The sequence below is a fragment of the Gallinula chloropus genome (genome assembly GCF_964237585.1).
Source record: "Gallinula chloropus genome assembly, chromosome: 32".
NCBI classification, from domain to species: Eukaryota; Metazoa; Chordata; class Aves; order Gruiformes; family Rallidae; genus Gallinula; species Gallinula chloropus.
In genome coordinates, this window is record NC_140117.1 from 740,451 (window position 1) to 761,685 (window position 21,235).

Consider the following 21,235-nt stretch of genomic DNA (forward strand, 5'->3'; position numbering starts at 1 on the left):
CAAGGCCAGAGTTGCTACTGACCAAGGCCGAGCCCATCAGTGATGGTCACAGCACCTCTGGGAATCATATTTAGAAGAAAAGAACTGCAAGCAGCTGCTTTTTACCCCCAGAGAAGGGAGTGAGAAGATGTGAGAAACTGTGCAGACACCAAGGCCAGGGAGGAAGAATGAGGTGCTCCAGGTGCCAGAGAGAGAGATTCCCCTGCAGCCCACGGAGAAGACCATGGTAGAGCGGGTGTCCTCTCGCAGCCCATGGAAAAGGACAGGGAGCAGAGACATCTACAGCCTGTGGAGAGACTGGCCCATGCCACAGCAGGTTTGCTGGGGGACTTGTGACTCGGTGGGGGACCAGGCTGGAGCAGTTTGGACCCGAAGGTCAGCACCCATGAAAGGGAACCGGGCTGAGGCACATGGTGAGGAGATGACACCCTGATAGAGGGGACCAATGCCAGAGAAGTTTGTGGAGGACTCTCCCATGGGTGGGACCCCATGGTGACGCAGGGGAAGGAATACCCTTCCCCCCCCCTCAAAAGGAAGAAGGAAAACAACTCAGGAGGAACGGACTGAAAACCCCCACTCCCCATTCCCTGTCCCTCCCCATGCCAGAATGGTGGGGAGTGGGGAAGGGAAGAAGGGATCAAAATTATCACTAAAGTCTTCTAAGAGGGGAGGGGTGAGGAGAAGTAGAGGTGGTTTAAGATCTGGAGAAGGAAAGTAGCTTGTGAGGAACTGACTGGAACCCCACTCAACGTTCCCTGCCCCTCCTTGTGTCATGTTGCTGGGGAAGAAGGGAGTAAAATCACGAATGAAGTGAAGTTTGCTAAGAAAGGAGGGGTGGGGGGAAGGTGCTTTAAGACCTGGCCACGCGTCTCATTACCTGACTCTGGTTCACTGGGTGTGTAGTGCAGTGTAATAAATTAGTTTTCTTTCTTCTGTGTGGAGTCTGTTTTGCCCAATGCACTAATTGCAGTGTGATCCCTCTCTGTCCCTATCTTGAATCCTAAACCTCTCAATATATATTTTCTCCCCTTTATGGCTGAAAAGGGGAGTGATAGAGCGGCATTGGTGGGCATTTGGCCTCTAGCCAGGGCCAAACCACCTCACAGAGGAATGAGATGCAGCACCGGGTGAGTCTCTTTGAGATCTGGGACACTATGGGGTCCTATTCCCAGGTACTCTGTGCTCGGCCCTTTCCCTCCTTGCCCTTCCTCTCCATCCTGGCATCCCTGGGTCTTGGGAAAGCCCAAGGCCATGTGCCTGGGAGAGTCAGCAGTCCAAGCAGACCAGCACGGGGATGAGCCCTCTGCCCTCCCAGAACTGCTGGGACCAGCTCTGGGATGTGACCAGATCTCCTTTCTCCTTGCAGCCTGGAGGAAGTTTCTGCTGCCCCACAGTCCAGGTAACTGGGGGTTTGGGTGCCACTCCCATCCATGGGAGGTGGTTCTCCTCCCATTCCTCATGTTCAAGGGGCATCTGCACCGGCCAGTTTCTGGGGCCAAGCTGTGCCTGGGTGTATTGGGTGACTCCCACACCCAGACTGTGGCACTGGGCCGTTCCCCTGCTGTTTTCTAGCCACCCACCCCTTGTGAGCTCTATCAGTGGAGCCTAGAGGAGCCACCTTCCCCCAGACACTGCCCAGACCCTGCCACTGCCTCCCCATCCTGCTCCTCCACACTGGGGCAGAGGTCCCACCAGTGCTTATTGCCATGGGATGGGGCTTGGCAGTGGTTGGGGCCAGCCCCGGGATGGGATCTGTATGAGGAAGGCGATGCCCCATCTCCTGCCCCACAGGGCATATCCTGGCCCCAGGTGGTCTAATCTGCCCGGCACTGAGTTCTGCTTCTGATCATAGAATCATACGATGGTCTGGGTTGGAAGGGACCCCAAGGATCATAGAGTTCCAACCCCCCTGCCACAGGCAGGGACACCAACCTCCAGGCCTGGGGCTACACAAGGTTGCCCAGGGTCCCATCCAACCTGGCCTTGAACACCTCCAGGGGCAGGGCAGCCACCACCTCTCTGGGCAGCCTGTTCCAGCACCTCACTGCTCTCTGATATTCTGGCTCCTCCTGTCCCTGCAGACATGGTGACCCTGGATCCCAACACAGTTCATCCTGAGCTTGTCCTGTCAGCAAACAGCAGAAGTGTGAGATTGGGAAGAGAATGGCAGAACCTCCCTGACACCCCTCAGAGATTCACATCTTGGCCCTGTGTGCTGGGCCGGGAGCAATTCATGGAGGGGAGGCACTGCTGGGAGGTGGAGGTGAAAGGGAAGTTTGGAGGTGATTCTTATTGGGCTCTGGGGGTGGCCAGGGACTCTCTGAACAGGAAAAGGCAAAAGCAAAGCAGCCACCCCAACCCCCCCCCCCCCATCCCCCCGGTACCTCAAGATCTGTTGCTGAGGCTCTGGCTGCGCCGGCTCCGAGCAGTCGACCTTGTGGACTGAATCATGAATAAATTAAGTCAGCGAAGGGGGGAGGGGGGAGATGTTTTAAGGTCTGTTTGTACTTCTCATTATCCAACTCTGGTCTCTGTGTGTGTAGGATAATGTAATAAATTCAATGGCTTTTTTTAATGTGTTGAGTCTGTTTTCCCAGTGACGCTGATTGTGGAATGATCTCCCCCTGTCCTTATCTCCACTTCTGAGCCTCTCAATATCTATTTTCTCCCCTGTCCACCTGAAAAGAGGAGTAATAGAGTGGCTTTAGTGGGCATCTGGCCAACAACTAGGGTCAAATCTCCACAGATGTGCAGGCATGCCTCGTGCTTCTGGTTAAGGCAGCTGTACCTGAAGAAGACTGATTCAGATTGGATACTATGGAGAAATTCTACACTCTGAGACTGGTGAGGCACTGGAACAGGTTACCCAGAGAAATGCTGGAGGATCCCTCCTAGGAAGGGTTCAAGGCCAAGTTGGATGGGGCTTTGAGCAGCCTGGTCTAGTGAGAGGTGTCCCTGCCCATGGCAGGGGGTTGGAACTTGGTATTTAAGGTCCCTTCCATCCATAACCATTCTATGATTCTATGATTGCTGACCACACAGGACCAGTTCCCATCTACAGTTCCCCTCACCATGATGACAGCTTTGGTGTCAAACAGGCCCTTTGCCTCAGAGGAGACTGAGTGGAGACGTTGCCTGTTGGGGTCTTTCCACAGCACCTCTGGTTGCGGGAACCATCCGGCCGATCGACACAGCACCCGGATGCCTCCGGCCTCGTAACCCTCCAGAGAGAGCTGAGGGACAGAGCTTGTGGCTGGGGAAGAGCCCAGGGTTGGGGTCAGGTGGGGATGGGCTCAGCTCCAAGGCCACCACCACATCCCAGAGCAGACCCCTCACAGGTCTGACCAGGGCTGCAGGACTGGCCACCAAACCCACCCCAACTCGTGCTGGGACCGCAGAGTGTTGATGCCCAACAGCTCCAGATCTCCCCTCAGAAATCCCATAAGAGCAAGAGTGAGCTGCCCAGCTTGAGCATCTTGAGGCATCATCTGCACTGACCCATCTTTGTTCAAGAAGCCCCAAGGCTTCCAGACAATGTGCCAACTCTCCTGCAGCACAAAAGAAACAGGACAGAGGTCTGGGAAGAACACCCAAGCCCAGGGACACCAGGACAACCCCCTGGAAGCACCACACTGACCACAAACCTGACATCTCCAGCTCCATCATACCTTCTCCATAAGAGGCACCATATGTCACAGTGCAGATGTACTGACCACCATCAGAGGGTCTCAACCCAGAGATTTGCAAGTCCAGGCTTCCTCTGGAGAGACCATCTCTGGCCAACTCTGTCCTCCCAACATATTCCCCCATCTTATCCCAGTACAGGTACTCCCCATTTCAGTAGTGGTGCACTGTTTCAGAGACCTGGTGATGGATCCACCTGATGTCCAAGCTCCAAGCATCTATGCAGGGGCAAGTGACAGGGCAGCACAACATCCGGCCCCACAGTGACACAAAGAGCATGGTGTAGTCCTACCATTCTGAAGTCAGCTTGGCCATGGAGAAGGATACAGAGACGTGGAGATTGTGCCTACATTTATTTAGGGTGTTGCAGGCAAGGGTGAGCTTGGTGTGAGCGGTGCACGCTCAGTGCCACAGGACTGAAGGGGAAACCAGAGTGAGGGACATACGGTGTAAAGGGGCTAAGGGAAAGTGAAACCCATGGTCTGAGGTGGGCTTCCCCCTGACCCATGGCAGCTCTCTGCCCCGAATCTGCCACTTGTATCGGGCAAAAGCCCCCACCAGCCCTGCAGCATCCCTACCTGGTCCCAGCTGGAGCATGTGGAGTCACCCAGGACCTCAGGAGACCCCTGGGGCTCGCTGGGAGCCACATCTATGGCCACGCTGGAGAGGAGAGAGGGGAAGGGAGGCAGAGAAGGGTGATGAGGGTCACAGCTGCCCCAGAGAGGACGCTGAAGAACGGCTGCCCCTGCCCCAAAGAGGCTCCAATATCCTCCAAACCCCTTGCATGAGCACCCCAATGGTGGAAGAAACCAGTACAAGTTTGCAAATAACACCAAGCTGATCAGAGGGTTGATGTAGTCAAAGGTGTCTGCTTACTGCAAGGGGTTTGGACTAGATGGCCTCTAAGAGCCCCTTCCAACCCAGAGCATTCTGTGATTCTGTGACTCATAACTCTCAGGGCTGGAGGAGCCCTGGGGATGTCTCCACCCCCAAGTGTCAGGAGAGGGCAGTGTGAGCCCAGAAGAGCCGCTGAGCCCCAGCTCCCAGGCAGGACCAGCAGAGCATCCTCCTGCCCAGGCTGGGATGCTTGGATCACCTGAACAGGTGTCTGAGGGCTATTGGGTGCTGAAGACCTACCAGTGCTGGGGCAGCTTCTCTTCCTGCCTGGGGACAAAGGGGGACTGGGGGATAAGAGGACATGGGAGGGACATGGGGTAACATAGGATATGAGGGGTCACAAGGGGACATGGAAAGACGTGGGTGGGACATCGGGACAGGGGAAGACATGGGAGACATGGGAGGGATGTGGGTGGACATGGGAGTGTCCAGGGTGACACAGGAGGCATAGGAAGACATTGGGGGGACACAGGTGGGACATGGAGTGGGGGAAACTCATTCCTCTCATTTCCTGTGGCAGCTGAAGACAGGGCTCAGGCACCACCGTGATCTCAGCTGTGTGTTCAGGACAGATTTAATTAAAGCCACCTTGTTATTGAGCACAGTGCCCAGAGAAGCCGCAGAAGCTCTGTGAGATGCCCCCCTAGAGCTGGAGAAAGGAAACCCAATGAGATTTTGGATTGACCCCCCCATCCCATGAGCACAGGCAGCACCTTCACCTTTCCTGGTGTCACCTCCATTGCCCTGGGAACCAACATTAAAAGAAAACAAAACAAAGAAGCAAAATAAAAAATTTCCAACAGAAACCTCAAAAATTAATAAGAACTAAAATAACCCCCCAAAGAACTAAAATAACACAAAATAAGTAAAATTATAAAGCTGAAGAACAATAAAAAGGTAATAAACAAACAAAAACCAAACTGAGAACTAATTTAAAAGAAAATTAAGAGAGAAAATAAAAAGGCAAATAAGAAAACTAAATGCTAAGAAATAAAAATCAGAAGAAAATCCACAGAAATAATATTAAAACATCAGAAATAAATTTTTAACACCCACTAAACACCAAGTGAGAAATACAATTAAAACCTAAGAACATAAATTTCTAAACGACACAGTGGGACACAAAGTTTGGTCTTTTCATGGAGGCATGCAGGGATCAAAGGAGGGATAGATGGAGGGAGGGATGGAGATCCAGAGGGAGAGGAGGGGTGGTTGGAGGGCTGGAGAGGGGTTGGATGGTTGCGGGGTTGGAGACCCGTCTTCCATGATGGAGGAAGTGACGGGGCACCTGAGAGAGACGGCTGGATGGAGATGTGGATGGACAGAGGGGTGGAGAAGAGATGAGTGGACAGAGGGAAGGGGTGTGTTGAGGTGTGTTGACTTGTGTGTTGGGGTTGTGTTGGGGGTGTTCTCTGTGCCCACCCAACCCCTTTCCCATCACGCCCTCCCCGTCCCACCCTCTCCACCCCCCTCCTCCTCCTCCATGGTCGTCCCCCCCTCCACCACCGTTGTCCTTCCCTCCCCCCTCCAGCTCCTCCCCCCGCTCTGGGTCCCCTTGGCCATGGTCCCTCGGGAGCTGCCAGCAATAGCTGAGATGTCCAGGAGCCGAGGCAGGAGACCCCCCCTGGCACCGCGGCGCAGCCCCCACCCCGCGCAGGCGTACAGGAGGGGGTTCATGGCGCTGCTGAGGAAGGCCAAGGCAGTGGCCGGTGGCCGAATGACCTTGGAGGCTGCCTCCAAAGTCCCACCGCCACCTTGTAGGACCCCTGCCACCTCCAGCAAGCTGGCCAGGTGGTAAGGTCCCCAGGAGACAGCAAAGGCCACCACCACGGCGGCCACCAGCCGGAAGGTCCGACCGCGCCGGGACAGGTGGGTCTGGCGTAAGCGGCGCACCAGTAACCTGTAGCCAACGGCCACGGTGGCCAACGGGAGGGCCCAACCCAAAGTGGTCTCCAAGAGGTTGTGGGCCACCAACCAGCCCCTTGTGCTGTGCACCCGCTGGCAGTGCCCCTCCTCCACCCGCCGGAAGACGATGGATGGGATGGCCAAGATGGAAGCCACCAGCCACGTCAGGGCCGCCACCCCGTGAGCCAATTGCCCGGCGTGGCCCCCTGGGGTCACCACCGCTGCCACCGGCCTGGAGACCGCCAGGCAGCGGTGGAGACCCAGGAGGGCGATGAGGAAGACGCTGATGTACATGGCGACGGCGCAGACGTAGTGACACCCGCGGCAGACGGCCAAGCCCATCTCCCATTGGCCGACGCTCAAGGCCTGGAGGTAGATGGGCCCGGTGAGGAGGGTCACCACGTCAGCCACGGCCAGGTGGAAGATGAGGAGGATGGGGACAGTGCGCCAGCGGGCGGCGGCGTAGCTCCAGAGGACCACGGCGTTCCCGGGGAGCCCCACGGCCACCGCCACCCCCAGCAGGGTCATCCCCACCACTGCGCCGGGGATGCGGGTGGCCGTGGCGTTAGGGGGTGACGAGGTGTTGGCAGGAGGGGACAAGGACATCGTGGTGGGTGGGGAGGAGCTGTGGGGAGACGGGGACACAGAATCTTCCAGAGAAAATACAGGGCTCCCTCCATCCGTCCATCCATCCATCCATCCATCCATCCATCCATCCATCCATCCGTCCGTCCGTCCATCCATCCATCCATCCGTTCGTGCATCCGTCCATCCATCCATCCATCCATCCATCCATCCATCCATCCATCCATCCATCCATCCATCCGTCCGTCCATCCATCCGTCCGTCCATCCGTCCGTCCGTCCATCCGTCCGTCCGTCCATCCGTCCGTCCATCCATCCGTCCATCCATCCATCCATCCATCCATCCATCCATCCATCCATCCATCCATCCATCCCTCCCTCCCTCCCTCCCTCTGTCTGTCGAACCATCCTTCTCTCCACCCCTCTCTTGCCCCACCCCCCATCCCTCCACCCCACCTCCCGCCCACCCAAAGCCTCCACCCCATACCCCTCCTTCCTCCTCCCCCCTCTCTGAGGTGTCCTCCTCTCCCTCTTTTAACCCTCCAGGATCTTCCCACCTTGGCATCCCCCAGACCTCCCAGTTGCTCCCTCCCCATCTCCCACTGGGCCACCCTCCCACTCACCTCCACACCTCCAACCTCCCAGTTGACTCCCCCCATACATCCCAATTGTCCATGCAGACCCCCAGTTACGCAGAACACCTCACAGTGGGCCACCACCCCACCCATTTTCCTTCCCAGTTTCCACCCTCAGGGAATCCCAGTTGTCCCCCAGACCTCCCAGTGAACTCACACCACACCTCCAGGTGTTCCCACCAAACCAACAAGTCACCTCCTAGTCAACATGTCCCAGGTCTCTCCAGTGTCCCCCCCACTCCTCCCCAAAGACCTCCCACCCCACCCACCTTTCCTCCTGTACCTTGGGAACTCACATGTCCCTTCCTGGAGGTCCTGGCCTGGGTCGTGGACCTTCTGTGTCCCCGACACGGGTGGTGGCCGGTGACGGCTCAGTGTCACTTCCCCTCCACCCAGCTCCGGGCAGGAAACACTCGTGCAAGAGGAAGGAGGGAGGAAAACCGCAGGGGAGGAAGACTATCTGCAGTGTGGGGAAGGACCATGGACCTTAAATTGTCCCCTTGTGTGTGGGGGTGGAGGTGACAGGAAAGGTGGCACTGCCAGGAGGTCCCCCAGTAAGGAAGAGGGGAGAGTGTGTGTGTCTGGTTGCTTCATCACACGGCTGAGGAAGCGGTGAGAACACCCTGCAGTGGGCTGGAGGGGACAGGGGAGGTTGGCTTCTACTCGCAGTGTGGCCAACAGGCCCTGTCTTACTTTCCCCCATTGGAGGGACCCCAAGGATCATAGAGTTCCAATTCCCATGCCACAGGCAGGGACACCAACCTCCAGGCCTGGAGCTACACAAGGTTGCCCAAGGCCCCATCCAACCTGGCCTTGAACACCCCCAGGGACGGGGCACTCACCCCCTCTGTGGGCAGCCTGTTCCATCCCCTCACCACTCTCTCTGGAAAGAACTTCCCCCTAAGATCTCATCTAACCCTTCCCTCCTTTAGCTTCACTCTATCCCCTTTGTCCTGCCTTTATCTACCCTTTTCATGAGCTGGTTCCCTTCCTGTTCCTCTGCTCCCTTCAGGGACTGGAAGGCTGCAATGAGGTCCCCCCACAGCCTTCTCTTCTCCAGGCTGAACCAGCCCAGCTCCCCCAGCCTCTCTTCGTAGGGGAGCTGCTCCAGCCCTCTAATCATCTTCATGGCCTCCTCTGACCCCTTTCCAGCATTCTTGTATTGGGGGCCCCAGTTCTGGACACAGGACTCCAGATGGGACCTCACGAGGGCAGAGCAGAGAGGGACAATCACCTCCCTGTCCCTGCTGGCCACCCCTCTTTTGAGGGAGTCCATGATACCATTGGCCTTCCGAGCTGCAGGAGCACACTGCTGGCTCATGTTAAGTTTCTCATCTATCAGAATCCCCAAGTCCTTCTCAGCAGGGCTACTTTCCTCTGACTGCCCGGAGGCAGGACTCCTCATCCTTACCAGAGCATTCATTACCTGTGTCCTGTAATTGCAAACCAGGCAGCTTTTCACCCGGAGAGGAGCCCACATCTCTTGCCCAGGCTAAAGTGCAAGGACTGATCACAGGGGCAATCCCACAGTGGTCTAACATGGCCTTTCCATAGCACTGGGCATGAACATTGACCCAGGTAGACATACATCCACCAAGTCAGGATAAGGAGAGGAAGTACTCTCAGCACATCCACCCTGCCTGGGGAATTGCTCAACAGCAACCAGAGCAGGAATCTTCCTGGACGGTGCCTTTTCAGCCCGTTTTCTTGCTGCAATTCTTGTACCTGGGCTTCCATGAATGAGGTAGGGGCATCATACATATTGTCATGTCCTACCCCTGGTCATGGACAGTTGGTGCCTCTATGTCTGCCCTGTCCACTACAGCCAGTTTTCTGGTCCCCATCACTGTACACCACACCTACATCTACTGTACAGACTGTGTGTGCTGGGTGTTATTCTGATCTTTGGGGGCCTGAGTATTGTCCTGGTCACTGCAGACCACCCTCAGGTACCACGTACCTTCCACTCTGGTGGACCACTTCCCTTGCTGGGTTACATGATCTTCTTTGAGAGGATCCATCTCCAGTCTGCAGGAGGCTCCCCCTCTTCCAATCCATCAATCCCATAATCCCCAGCAGTGGATCACAGTTGCTGGGCTTCCCTGCCTTTTAGTTCCTCCCTCTTGGCCTCACCATGCCAGCATGGGAGACACCAGGGAACACCTTCCTGATGGATAAAAGCGTTGCCTGCATCTCACAGCCCTGTCAGGGATGGGATCAGGTTGCTTCTGCATCTGCTCCCTCTCAGGGCGAGAGTCTACTGTGTAGACATCCACTGTGTCTCCTTGCCTAATGATGATAGCATAATGATGATAGTTCAGAGATGAGTCCCTGCTTTAGTCAGTGATTGTTGGTGTCACCTCAAACCTGTCCACATGGCCCCAGGGCAGGAGACTTCTTCTCAATGCCTGTCTGCATGGCCTCAGGGCAGGAGACGTTCCTAATGTCCGTCTGTGGGGGCTGAAGGTGGGAGACATTCTCAGTGTCCATTGCAGCCTCTGTCTGTTTCTCCTCCGTGAGTGAGCAAGTGGCTTGTGGTGCTCAGCCACTGTTTGGGGCTGAACCACCACATTAATCCATAAGTTTGTGAGGTGGGCAGGGCTTGTTGCATTAGTGATATAAAACATAAAAGACAGATTAATGGGAATAGCAAAAAATCTTCAACCATCTTCAGCAGATCTAGGCATAGTGATACACAGCCCATGGTCTGTAGAGTTCTGTACTTGTATGAAACCTTGAATCAATTCCCATGTGAGACTATGCATGACCTTTCCACCCTGTCCACTGACACTATTTTCCAGCTTCCACATTTTTCAAGTGGGGAATGGCTCGCAGAACAGGGCCATTCGGATTATATGCAGCTGGTGGGCCAACAGAATGACATTCACCTGGAGGGAACTACTGCGAATGGCCTTGACATGCCTAGGCCAAACTAGGCCTCCGGCACAGCTCGGGGGGGGGGGGGGGAGGCTCGGCAAGGTCGCCACGTCCTTGAAGGGGGAAAACAACCGAGGCATCACCGGCTGGAACCGGTGGAAGGGGAATTCCACCGTGAACAAGAAACAACAAGTGGGCGTGTTATGCAAATGCGACCTTTTCGGGCTTAACCTATAGGCAGGCTGTATTTCACATGTATCCAGCGCTGGAACATACATAAAGCTACGAGCTGCGCAATAAAGTTGGCACCCTGTTATGATTCATATTGGATTGCTGGTGTCCGTTTTATTTTCCTTCTCGTCATTTTTCTAGCACTGGTGAGCCCTTATCTGTTAGCTGCCATCTTTTTACAAGCATTTGCATGAATGAAGCAGAGTTCCATGCTTGACATTTTTAGGAATACCCTTTATTAATCCTTCCCCCCAGAGATCCCCTCACTCAGTTTTGGCTTTCCCTCCAATGTTCCCATATCCTGGCCAAGGAGGCTTCTCATTCATCCCTTTGGATGCCTGTTTGACCTACTGCCTCTCTTCCAATAAACCCCACACATCGCCTGTAATTGATTTGAGATCAAGACTCTACAGGCCCTTCCAGTCTTGGGAGGATGGAGGCCCTAGTCCAAGGCCCCGCAGACGTTTGCAGGATCAAGCCCATTGTGAAGTGAGACTCAGTCCACAAAAGCGTTACCCTGACTCTGCAGATTCTGTTACCTTGCAAGACAGATTGTTTGAGACAAACCACTCATCCCGGTTCCACGAAATGGTATCTGGAACAATACCCAGGGAGCCACATCCAGCTTCCCCATTCACTCATGGGGCAGTCAGGCAGGGATTACTGCAAAGATGGGAGGAAGAGACAGTGTCACACAGGGAAAAGTCCCTTTCCCCAACCCTCTGCTATGGTGGTCTCAGTGTCCCCGATCAGCAGCCCAGTGTTGCTCTGACCATGTGTCTCAAGGGGGAGCACTGAGAGCTGGGCCTGCCCCATCCACCCTCCCAGTCCCATGTCATACCTTTGGCCCAGCTGCCAGAGCTCCCATCCGTGCCTACAGGGGAAAAACAGCTGCGAGATGCCACCTCGTGCTTGCTGTGGGCACAGTGCACATAAGAGAGGAGGGGAAGAGGCATCAACATCCACTGTGTATAACCCTCAGGCTTGGGGGCTTCCCAGAGCACTACATCTTGTGCCCACAGCCCCTACCAGCCCCCCTGGGCTCTGTCTTCCTCCACACCCTGGAGCTTTACCTGATCTGTGCTTCCAGATGATGAATCCAGTGATGGCAATGACAGCCAGGATGGCAAGGGGAACAACCACCCACAGCACGATGGTCAATTGATTGGACTCTGGCTCTGGGGAAGAACAGGGCGGTGAGGAGGGGGAGAACAAGGGGAACCCCCTAGCCCACTCTTCCACATGCCCAAGGCCACCAGACTCACACCACACAAAGACCCCAGGCTCAGCCAGGCTGGCGTGCTCCACACGGCACCGGTACTTGTCCTGCTCCCCACGGCACCGGTACTTGTCCTGCTCCCCAGGAGGGGCCTCGATGGACACCCAGGTGTAGTAGGTGCCATCACTGTTGGGCACGATGCTGCCCCGCTGGGTCTCCTGGTCCCTGACCTCACCGTCCTTCAGCCAGCTGATGGTGATGGGCCGTGGGTAGAAGCCGTAAGCGCGGCAGTGCAAGGTCAGGATCCCCTGGGTCTCCTTCTTCAACACTTGGACCGTGGGGGGCTCTGGGGAGGGGGTGGCAGTGAGGGCTGGCACACACATCCACACTGGCCGATCCCCAGGCTCCCCATCTCCCCTCACCTTTCCTCTCCAGCACAGCCTGACATAGATCACATATTTCCTCAGCCACTCAGGGCAGGTGTTCTCCAGGTAGTCCATCATGTGCTCAATGGCAGTCCCGTCTGCCTCCCACTTCCTCTTGGTGATTTGTGCTGCTGCATCTGCTGCAGTCAATGTCATCGTGTCCATGTCGAAGGCAATGAAGTCCCTCCCATTGTAGGCGATTTGCCAATACCCCCTGGTGATGCCATCCTCCAGGAGGTCACAGCTGACTCTGCTCTGCAGTGTGTGAGCCCCTGAAACATGACCAGGGAGATGGGGCTGAGGGGCTGCTGCAGCCCTGGGCCTTCAGTGGGGCAAGACCCCCCTAGCAGCACACCCCACTCCATCTCTGTGTGAGCCCCAAGGGAATTGGGCACTGACACGAGAGCTGCCCCCATTCCGCCCAGGGCCCACAGCACTTGGGGCATCACGTACAGCTGTGACACAGAGCCCCTGGACCCAGGACATGGCTGAGCTGGCACCCATCCCCACAGAACCCTGGAACAGCAAGGGGATGGGACAGAGTCCTGAATGCTGGGTGAGCGAGCAGATAGGAGATGGGATGGGTTGCAGGAGCCCCTCTGGCTCTGGGGTGGTGTATACAAAGGAATGGTGAGGTGCTGGGACACGGGGTGGGAGACCCTCTGTTTCTGGGGGTATTCACTGCCACAGGATGGTGAGGGCTGTGATGTGGCAGCCAGGCCTGGGATGGGGTGCTGGGCATGGTGGGGAGAAGGCCAGAATGTGCTTGGTGGGACACCCAGAAGCCTCCCTGGCTCTGGCACAAAGGATCCCAGTATGGGGCTGGGGAACAGGGGTACTTGGAGCCCTTTGCCAACAGCACTGGGCTGGGAAGGATTGGCATATCCCAGGTCAGTGGCATGAGGAAGGGTAGTGTCTTCATGGGGGAGGAGGGAGTGGATATCTCCCATCCCACAGACCCCCTTCCCAGCCCACACTCACCCCCACTCTGGTTGTAGCAGCTCTGCAGTGTGTCCAGGTTCACTGTGGAAATCTTCTGATTGTCCTGCTCAATATGGGTCTGCGGGTCCAGGTTGGCCGCCATCCAGTCTGCCCGGGGCACCGCCCTCCCCTTCTCGCTGTCGTAGCGCGAAATGAGGTTCCTGTCCACATACCCCACGGACACAAACTGGGGTACTCCTGGGCTGGGCTCTGACACTGTGGTGTGGATGTAGCACAGGGAGTGGAGCTCTATGTGGACAGGGGGCATGGTGAGGGTTCGGGGGTGCGGGGACTCACAGTGCGGGGTGTATGTGACTGGTGGGGGGATGTTGGGGAAATAATGTGTGCCCTGGAGGGGGTCCTGCTTTCCAGGAAGGGAAGACCGGGGGGTACCCATTGTCAATGACAGGGGACTCGGGGGTCCCAAGGAGAAGCAGATCGGGGCGGGGGTGTGGTGTGTAGAAAATACTGAGAAATGTTGCTTTTGCAAACTGAAAATTGTTGTATTTTTTTACTGACTTGGGAATTAGAGGACTCAGGATGCCTCATCAGAAATCCTTTGTATGGAATTTAGGATAGCACATAAAATAAAGGGGAATACTCTTAATATAGTTTTGCTGTTGGTTGTGTTAAAAGAATTATGGCAAAATCTCTCTCTCAAATAAGGGTTCAATTTGGATACGTAGCCCCGCTAAAAGATAAAGATCCTGGATAATGAGAGAAGTGGTTAAATCGTGACTAAGGTCATGGGTTGGAACCTAAGGAAATGTGGCTCAACAAACAGCCTTCGACAATGCTGAACTTGTCAGGCGATTTATGGGGGAAGGGGGGAAACAGCCCACAGGAAGGGGCTGCTGCATAATTCAAACTGAAACCTGAATGGAGCTTTGACTTCCTTCAACCCTAGGCCCATGTCCCATTTAAGCCTCACTACAGGGTTGCCTGGCCAGTGAAGATAAAGGCAAGCATCTGTAAGTTCCCATTTGACTTCAAAGGGCCCAGACAAAAGGAATATGCAACAGGCAATTGCTTTGTAAGATAACTCAGAACCCTGACAGACATGAAGGCGCCTAGGTTAAGCCCATAAATTTTGGAAAAAATCTGAATCTATAGATAAACAGGGCAGGGATTTTGGATGGGGATGTGGTATAAAAATGCTGCAAACTCTGACCAAAGTTGTGACTACTTTGTTAGGTGACCTGCTCTTGCAAGAACATATAATAAATTACTGCTTCACTAATGTGTCTACTAAGAGTCCTTTCTTAGGACCTTTGGCATTTCTAACGGTGGGGAGATGGGGGGAAGGGAAAGGCAAAGCGGGGGCCGGAGGGGGGAAGGGGGAGAGCGTTGCGAGGGGCACTTGGTGTCCTGTGGGAGGGACCGGGGGCTCCCTTCGCCCAGGGGATTTCCTGGGGCCCAGGAAAGGGGAGCCCAGGGTGGAGGTAGGTCAAGAGGGGTCTCAGTGCCCGGGGAATGGAGCACTGGAGCCCAGGGAAAAGGCTCCCCCTGCACTCACCACACACTGCCCAACCAAGGACCCTCAGCAGCAGCCCCAGACCCAGCTCCCAGCCTGGCCACATCGTTCCGCTCCGGGCCATGACCACATCAGCCAGAGGAGCCCAACGAGCCCCGCTCCAGTACAGATCTGGCTGCCAGCCCCACCCCTGCCAATGGCTCCACCACCACCCGCCTGCCAATGGCAGCCCGAGATGCGTGGGATGTCACCTGCTGGCAGGTAGACCCCGTCTCTGCAGGTTGGCAGAACCAAAAGCAAACGCGCCTGAAGTAGCGCAGGGGGTGGGCACAGTCATGTGTCGTCATGTCGTTGGTTCCCCACTCCCCACCCCAGTACCCTCAGCCCGGGACCCCCTATGGGGCTGTCCAGCCCTCAGCCCCCTGACCCTTCCTCAGGGCCCCAGACCCCCCTACGGCCCCACTTCACCCGTATCCCCCAGCCTGGGGTCACCCCTGGGCCCCTCAACTTGCGGTTCTTCCTACCCCAGCCCGGCCCTGCTCTCGGCCCCTTCCCCCAAGCACTGAACCCTCGAAAAGCCGGAATCAAAACTCAGCAGCCTTGGTGGCTGTTCAGCAGGGACTCTTTATCGCAGCACCAAGCACAGAGGGACTCGTTCCTCCAATGTCTGTGCCCTTTAAATAAAAACTTCCATATTTATACAGACAGACCATATACAGGGTATTGGAACCTCTTTAGGGCATGGGCAGCCCTTCTTTGACATCCCATCTGGAGCACCAGCAACCCTCATTGCCCTCCTCTTTCTCCCCCTTCCTCCTCTCCAGCATGGCCACAGCTGTGGTTCCCAGTGAGCCCTGGGGATCTCCTGAGGTATTGGGTGACTCTCCACATAGTTTCGCTGGGATCAGGTAGGGATCCTGCAGGGAACACTGGAGCTTTTGCCTGCTCTGTGTGGCAGATGTGGGGCAGGGGTCTGCCATGAGGTAGGGGGAGCTGACCCGGGAGCTCGACCCCACATGGGTTTCACTTTCCCTTGGGCTCTTTATGCCATATGTCCCCCATCCTGTGTACCCCTTCATTCCTCTCCTGCAGTGCTCCTTTCCAATGCTTCTCAATAGCACTGGGTCTGACTAGGGTAGAGGTCATTTTCTGCAGTAGGTAACCACTCGCAGGAAACCTCCTTCTCCTTTGAGTCTTTCCAGTCTTGCTTCAGTTTCTCCAGGGTCTCTGGACCATTGAAGGGCCAAGCAACACCCGCGGCATTGTGTCCTGCTGATGCCAAGCTTGCCCCTTGCCTGCAATCCCCTAAATAAACATCAGCACAATCCTTGTGTCTCTGTGTTCTTCTCCCTGGCCAAGTGTGGTGGTTCAGCCCCAAGCAGTGGCTGAGCACCACCAGCCACTTGCTCACCCCTCCCTTGGAGGAGAAACAGACAGAGCCCCAGTGGTTTGGGATAAGGACAGTCTACAAGGTAAAAGAAGAAAAAATAAAGGGGGAATTATTTTTAAATAAAAGGAAAAGGGGGGAAATATTTTTTAAAAGGAGGGAAAAGGTGTTAAAAAAGAAGGCAAAAAATGGTGAAAAAAAGAAATAGGGTTAAAAAAAAGATAAAATACGTGATCAAAAAAAGAGAGAAGAGGCAAAGCTGGAAAAGGCATTTTTCTCCCCAATGGGTGGGGGCTGCCCCATCCTTACTCACCCAGGGGCCGGGTGGGTTTGGGTCTGCCCTCCCCGCCCACGGTGGGCGCACAGGTACCGTGGAGCCCCACGCTGAGCAGGCGGGGGATGTGCAGGGCTGGGGGGTGCTGAGACCCGGCCATGGCTGCGCTGGAGCCGGTTCAGATAGGGAGGAGCTGGGGGTGTCAGGCAGGGGAAGCCCTCGGATAGGAGTGGGACCATCCGCGGAGGTGGGGTCTGACCTCAGGGCTGGGTTTACTGCGAGGGGAACTTTGGGGCACCGAGTTTTTCCTTCCTTTGCTTTAAAAAATGAATCCTTTAAACTTTGTGTCTGACTTTGGCTTTTTGAATTTTAGTTCATCACTTTTAATTGTATTTTAATTGTATTTCTCACCTCGTGGTTTGCTGGGTTTCTTTATTTCTGAGGTTTTAATCTTATTACTCTGGGTTTTTAAATATTTTTCTTTGGTTTAATTTTTATTTCATTTTTTCTATAATTTTATTTCTTAGGTTTTAATTTTCTTGCTTTGCTCTTTTATTTTCTCTTTAATTTTCTTTAAAGATTAGTTCCCACTTTTTTTTTTGTTTCTCTGATTTTATTTCTTTGGCTTTATAATTTTACCTATTTTGTATTATTTTAGTTCTTTGGGGGTTATTTTAGTTCTTTTGAGGTTTTGTTTTTCTGTTGGATATTTTTTAATTTTCCTCCCTTGTTTGTTTGTTTAATTTTGGTTCTTTGCTTTGTATTTTGGGTCTCAGTTGTGGGGCTTTTCCTCTTTCCCTTTCATTTTGGTTACTTTGTTTTTAATGGTTTAGCTCTTAAAACGTTGCCACCTTGAGGCCACTTTACAGCCTCTCTGCTTGGGGCACCTTGGTGGTCTCCCCAGTGGCTTTTTGTTGGGGTGGGATGACTCCCCCAGGCCCTGACATCTCTCCTGGCGCTGCCTTTCCTTGAGATCTCTTGGCTCTGACCACCAAAGCTCCTTTGAACTGAAATGTGGGGGGTTTTCTCCCTGTTTTGGGGGTTCCACATGCATGTCAGAGGGTTGTGGTGGGCTTACAGGTCTCATCCTCATTGGGGTTGGGATACTCGAGGGGATGGTTTGTGTTTGCTCTTCCCATCCCAACGCCGGGGACAAATGTTGTTTTGTTCCCAGGCTGATGGGGGTGACACCAGGAAAGGTGAAGGTGCTGCCTGTGCTCATGGGACGGTTGGGGGAGGGCAGAGCCAACCTGAAACCTCATTCATTTTCCCTTCTCCAGCTCTGAAGTGGAACCTCATGGAGCTTCTGCAACTCCTCTATGCACGGTGCTCGATAATGAGGAGGTTTTCCTCAGCACCCAACAGCCCTCAGACACCCATTCAGGTGCTCCAAGCATCCCAGCCGGGGCAGGAGGATGCTCTGCTGGGAGGTGATCTGCTGGTCCTGCCTGGGAGCTGGGGCTCAGCGGCTCTTCTGGGCTCACACTGCCCTCTCCTGACACTTGGGGGTAGAGACGTCCCCAGGGCTCCTTCAGCTCTGAGACTCTAGTTGTGGAATCACAGAATGCTCTGGTGTGGAAGGCACCTTTGAAGGCCATCAAGTCCATGTCATGCCGTGTCGCGTGTCCTGTGTGTGTGTGTGTGTGTGTCCCAGTGACCATGGACACCTTTCACTAGATCAAGTTGCTCAGAGCTTCATCAAGCCTGACCTTGAATGTCTCCAGGGATGGAGCCTCCACCACCTCTCTGGGGAGCCTGGGCCAGTGTCCCACCACCCTCAGAGGGCAGAACTTCTTCCTCATGTCGCATCTAAACCTGCCCTGCTCTAGTTTAAAACCATCACCCCTCACCCTGTCACTCCATGCCCCTGGGAACAGTCCTTCCCAGCTTTCCTGTAGGTCCCTTCAGGGACTGGAAGGGGCTCTGATGTCTCCCCTGAGCTTTTTCTTCTCCAGGTTGAACAGCCCCAACCCTCTCAGCCTGTCTTTGTAAGAGAAGTGCTCCAGCCCTCTGATCATCCTTGTGGCCTCCTCTGGACCTGCTCCAAGAGGTCCATGTCCTTCTTGAGTTGAGGGATCCAGACCCTCTCCCCTGGCCAGAGCCTCTTGTCACCAGCCATGGGATATGACCAGGCTGGCAGGGAGCTACTCTTGTGGATTTGGGGAATTTTCTTAGTTCCCTTATAAGCAGTTTGGGGTCTGCACTAGCTCTGCCTGATCTTCATGAGCAGTTATCACATAAAACATGGTCCCACCTGATCAAACACTTTTTCTTTCCTTTCCAGAGGAAGAAGCTGCAGAAATAAGTGAGTCTCCATGAACTCCAGCATAGCATGGGGTCCTGTCCTGGGCGATCTATGCTTGTCCCTTTCCCTCCTTTCATTACACATCTCCTCTCCATGGTCACACAGGAAACACCACAGGATGCTCCAGTGTGGGTCTCTCCGTCGCTCATCTCTGTGTCTCTGTCTCTCTCCATGGGCTGCAAGTGATGGCAGGGCTTGCTCCAACAGGAGACAGAGTGTCTTCTGTATATCTCCCCCTGTTCCAGCGTGGGGCCTCTCCTTGGGCTGCAGGTGGGGTTTCAGCCTTTTCCCTGGGCTGTGGGGGGACACCCGCTCCACCATGGGTTTCTCCAGGGGCTGCTGGGGCATCTTTCTCTCCAGCACCTGGGGTGACTCCTCCCCCTCTTCCAATGCCTTGGTGCCTGCACAGCTCCTCACATCTTCTCACTCCCTTCTCTGGGGGCACAATGCAGCTGCTTGAAGGGGTTTTTTTTCTCCTAACTGTGCTTCCCAGAGGCGCTGTGACCATCACTGATGGGCTTGGCCTTGGTCAGCAGTAACTCTGGCCTTGAGCCAGCTGGTGTTTGCTCTGTGGGGCCTGCAGAGAGCTTCTGGCTGCTTCTTGCAGCAGCCACCCCCGCAGCTCCCCTTCTCCACCAGAACCCAGCCATACAAAGCAGTCAGGCACACTGGACTTCACCAGGATCGGTGGGTAACTGTGCGTTGTACAGATCATATTAAACCACCGTCTGGGGTCTGTTCCCTCGGATACCGGGGGCCTCTCTCCATGGAGATCCTTCTGCCTGGCTGGCACACGCCACCTTCACTGCAGGGAAACCTTTCACGCCTGACAGGAGTCGCCGCCAGAGGCTGAGGGCTCGCATCTTCTCCCCCCTCGCCTTGTCCGTGCCCCTTCCCCACACAGGGAGCCCGGCTGCTTGGCCTCCCTGCCCTCTAGTTCTGGGGGTCTGGCCCTGTTACCGCGGTATCAGAGCAGCCCCGCCTGCCTTTTGCTAGACTTCCTCCTCTGTGGCAGAGGCTGCTGCCTGTCCGGGGCTGCTCTTTGCAGCTGCCTGTCCGGGGCCGCTCTTTGCAGCCGTGATTGGCTGCTTCCCCCGCCACTCGTGGGCTCTGCATGCTGATTGTCTAGAGCAGAGCCCACTGCTCCTCTCCTCAATGTTGACGGCAGCAGCGGATGTGCAGGTTGGTTCCGGGGGGTGCTCTTGCTGGGGGAGGGGCTGTGGGGATGGGTTTGGGCTCCCCAAGTCCCCCCCTCCTATTCCCTGCTGGGAGCCATTGCTTGTGACTCTCTGCTTCCTGCTTGGCTCAGCCGTGCCGAGTCAGTGGGAGTCAGGAGCCCTTCCGGGCAGCGTCCTCACGGGAGCTGCTTTGCCCGGCTGCCCCCAGCCCCCCTGGGGTGAACAGTCTGACCCTGGGGCAGGTTCAGCCCCTGCACCAGCAGCGGGGAGTATCCAGGCACCGGTTGTGCCTGTGTCCTCCTCGTATCACACCGCACCGACCCGCTCGGAGTTCCCAGCTTTCCCCATGTGCTGTGGCTGGCGCCCTGCTGAGCGCTGCTGGAGCTGTGCCCACTGAGCCAGCTCTGGGATGGCCGGGCAGCAGCTGAGCTTCAACACAGCCAAGTGCCTGCACCTGCATTTGGGTCATAACAACCCTACGCCATGGTACAGGCTTGGGGCAGAGTGGCTGGAAAGCTGCCTGGCTGAGAAGGACCTTTGGCCATTGACTGACAGCTGGGGGGACATGAGCCAGCAGTGTGCCCAGGGCATGGAGAAGGCCAGCGGCATCCTGGCCTGAGTTAAGAACAGTGTGGTGAGTAGGACTGGGGAGGTCACTGTCCCACTGTGGTCGGCACTGGTGAGGCGACACCTTGAGTGCTGTGTTCAGGTTTGGGCCCCTCACCACAGAGAAGGCCACATTCCTGAGGGCTGGCTTCTCTCTTTCCTCCCCAGGAGTTTCTCTTGTGCCTGCAGTGGAGAGTGGAGACTGGCAGCAGACTGTCATGGGCTGGATGGGGTCACACTGCCCATGAGTGCTGGGAGTCTAACTGGGAATGACTGGGAAACGCTCCCCATTGCAATTGGCCCAGAGGATCCGTGCGTCCCGGCCTGAACGACCTCCTGGGAGGGAATTTCAAGGACCCAAAATGGTCCCAGTGATCAGCTTTCGCTTCTGCCAACCTGCAGAGATGGGATCTGCCCAGCGCCCAGTGACACTGGCGGCCAGGTGGTGGCACAGCCAATCGCGGTGCCCGGGTGGTGGTTCAGCCAATCGCAGGGCTCGTGGTGGGACTTCCAGCGAGGTTTATACCAGAGCGGCTCTTTCGGCTCACGTGGTTGCGATGCCATAGTGGAACC

At 55.5% G+C, this 21,235-nt stretch overlaps 2 protein-coding genes across 2 annotated transcripts in view; both read right to left on the bottom strand.

Annotated features, from left to right (window-relative positions):
• LOC311202782 (class I histocompatibility antigen, F10 alpha chain-like) overlaps positions 1-15,018 on the bottom strand; it is a gene marked incomplete at its 5' end in the record, with an annotated part of 129,951 nt that extends 114,933 nt beyond the window's left edge. Inside the window, one exon of the mRNA XM_084277428.1 lies at positions 14,955-15,018. Coding sequence (XP_084133554.1) covers positions 14,955-15,018 — 64 coding nt within the window. The remainder of the gene's footprint in view (positions 1-14,954) is intronic.
• LOC311202836 (leukotriene B4 receptor 1-like) lies at positions 2,110-7,092 on the bottom strand (the record flags this gene model as incomplete). The annotated part of the gene is made up of 3 exons (XM_084277486.1): positions 2,110-2,125; positions 2,385-2,442; positions 6,126-7,092. The coding sequence occupies 3 exons, from the start codon at positions 7,090-7,092 to the stop codon at positions 2,110-2,112; spliced, it is 1,041 nt and encodes a 346-aa protein (XP_084133612.1).
• Positions 15,019-21,235: the final 6,217 nt, after the last annotated feature.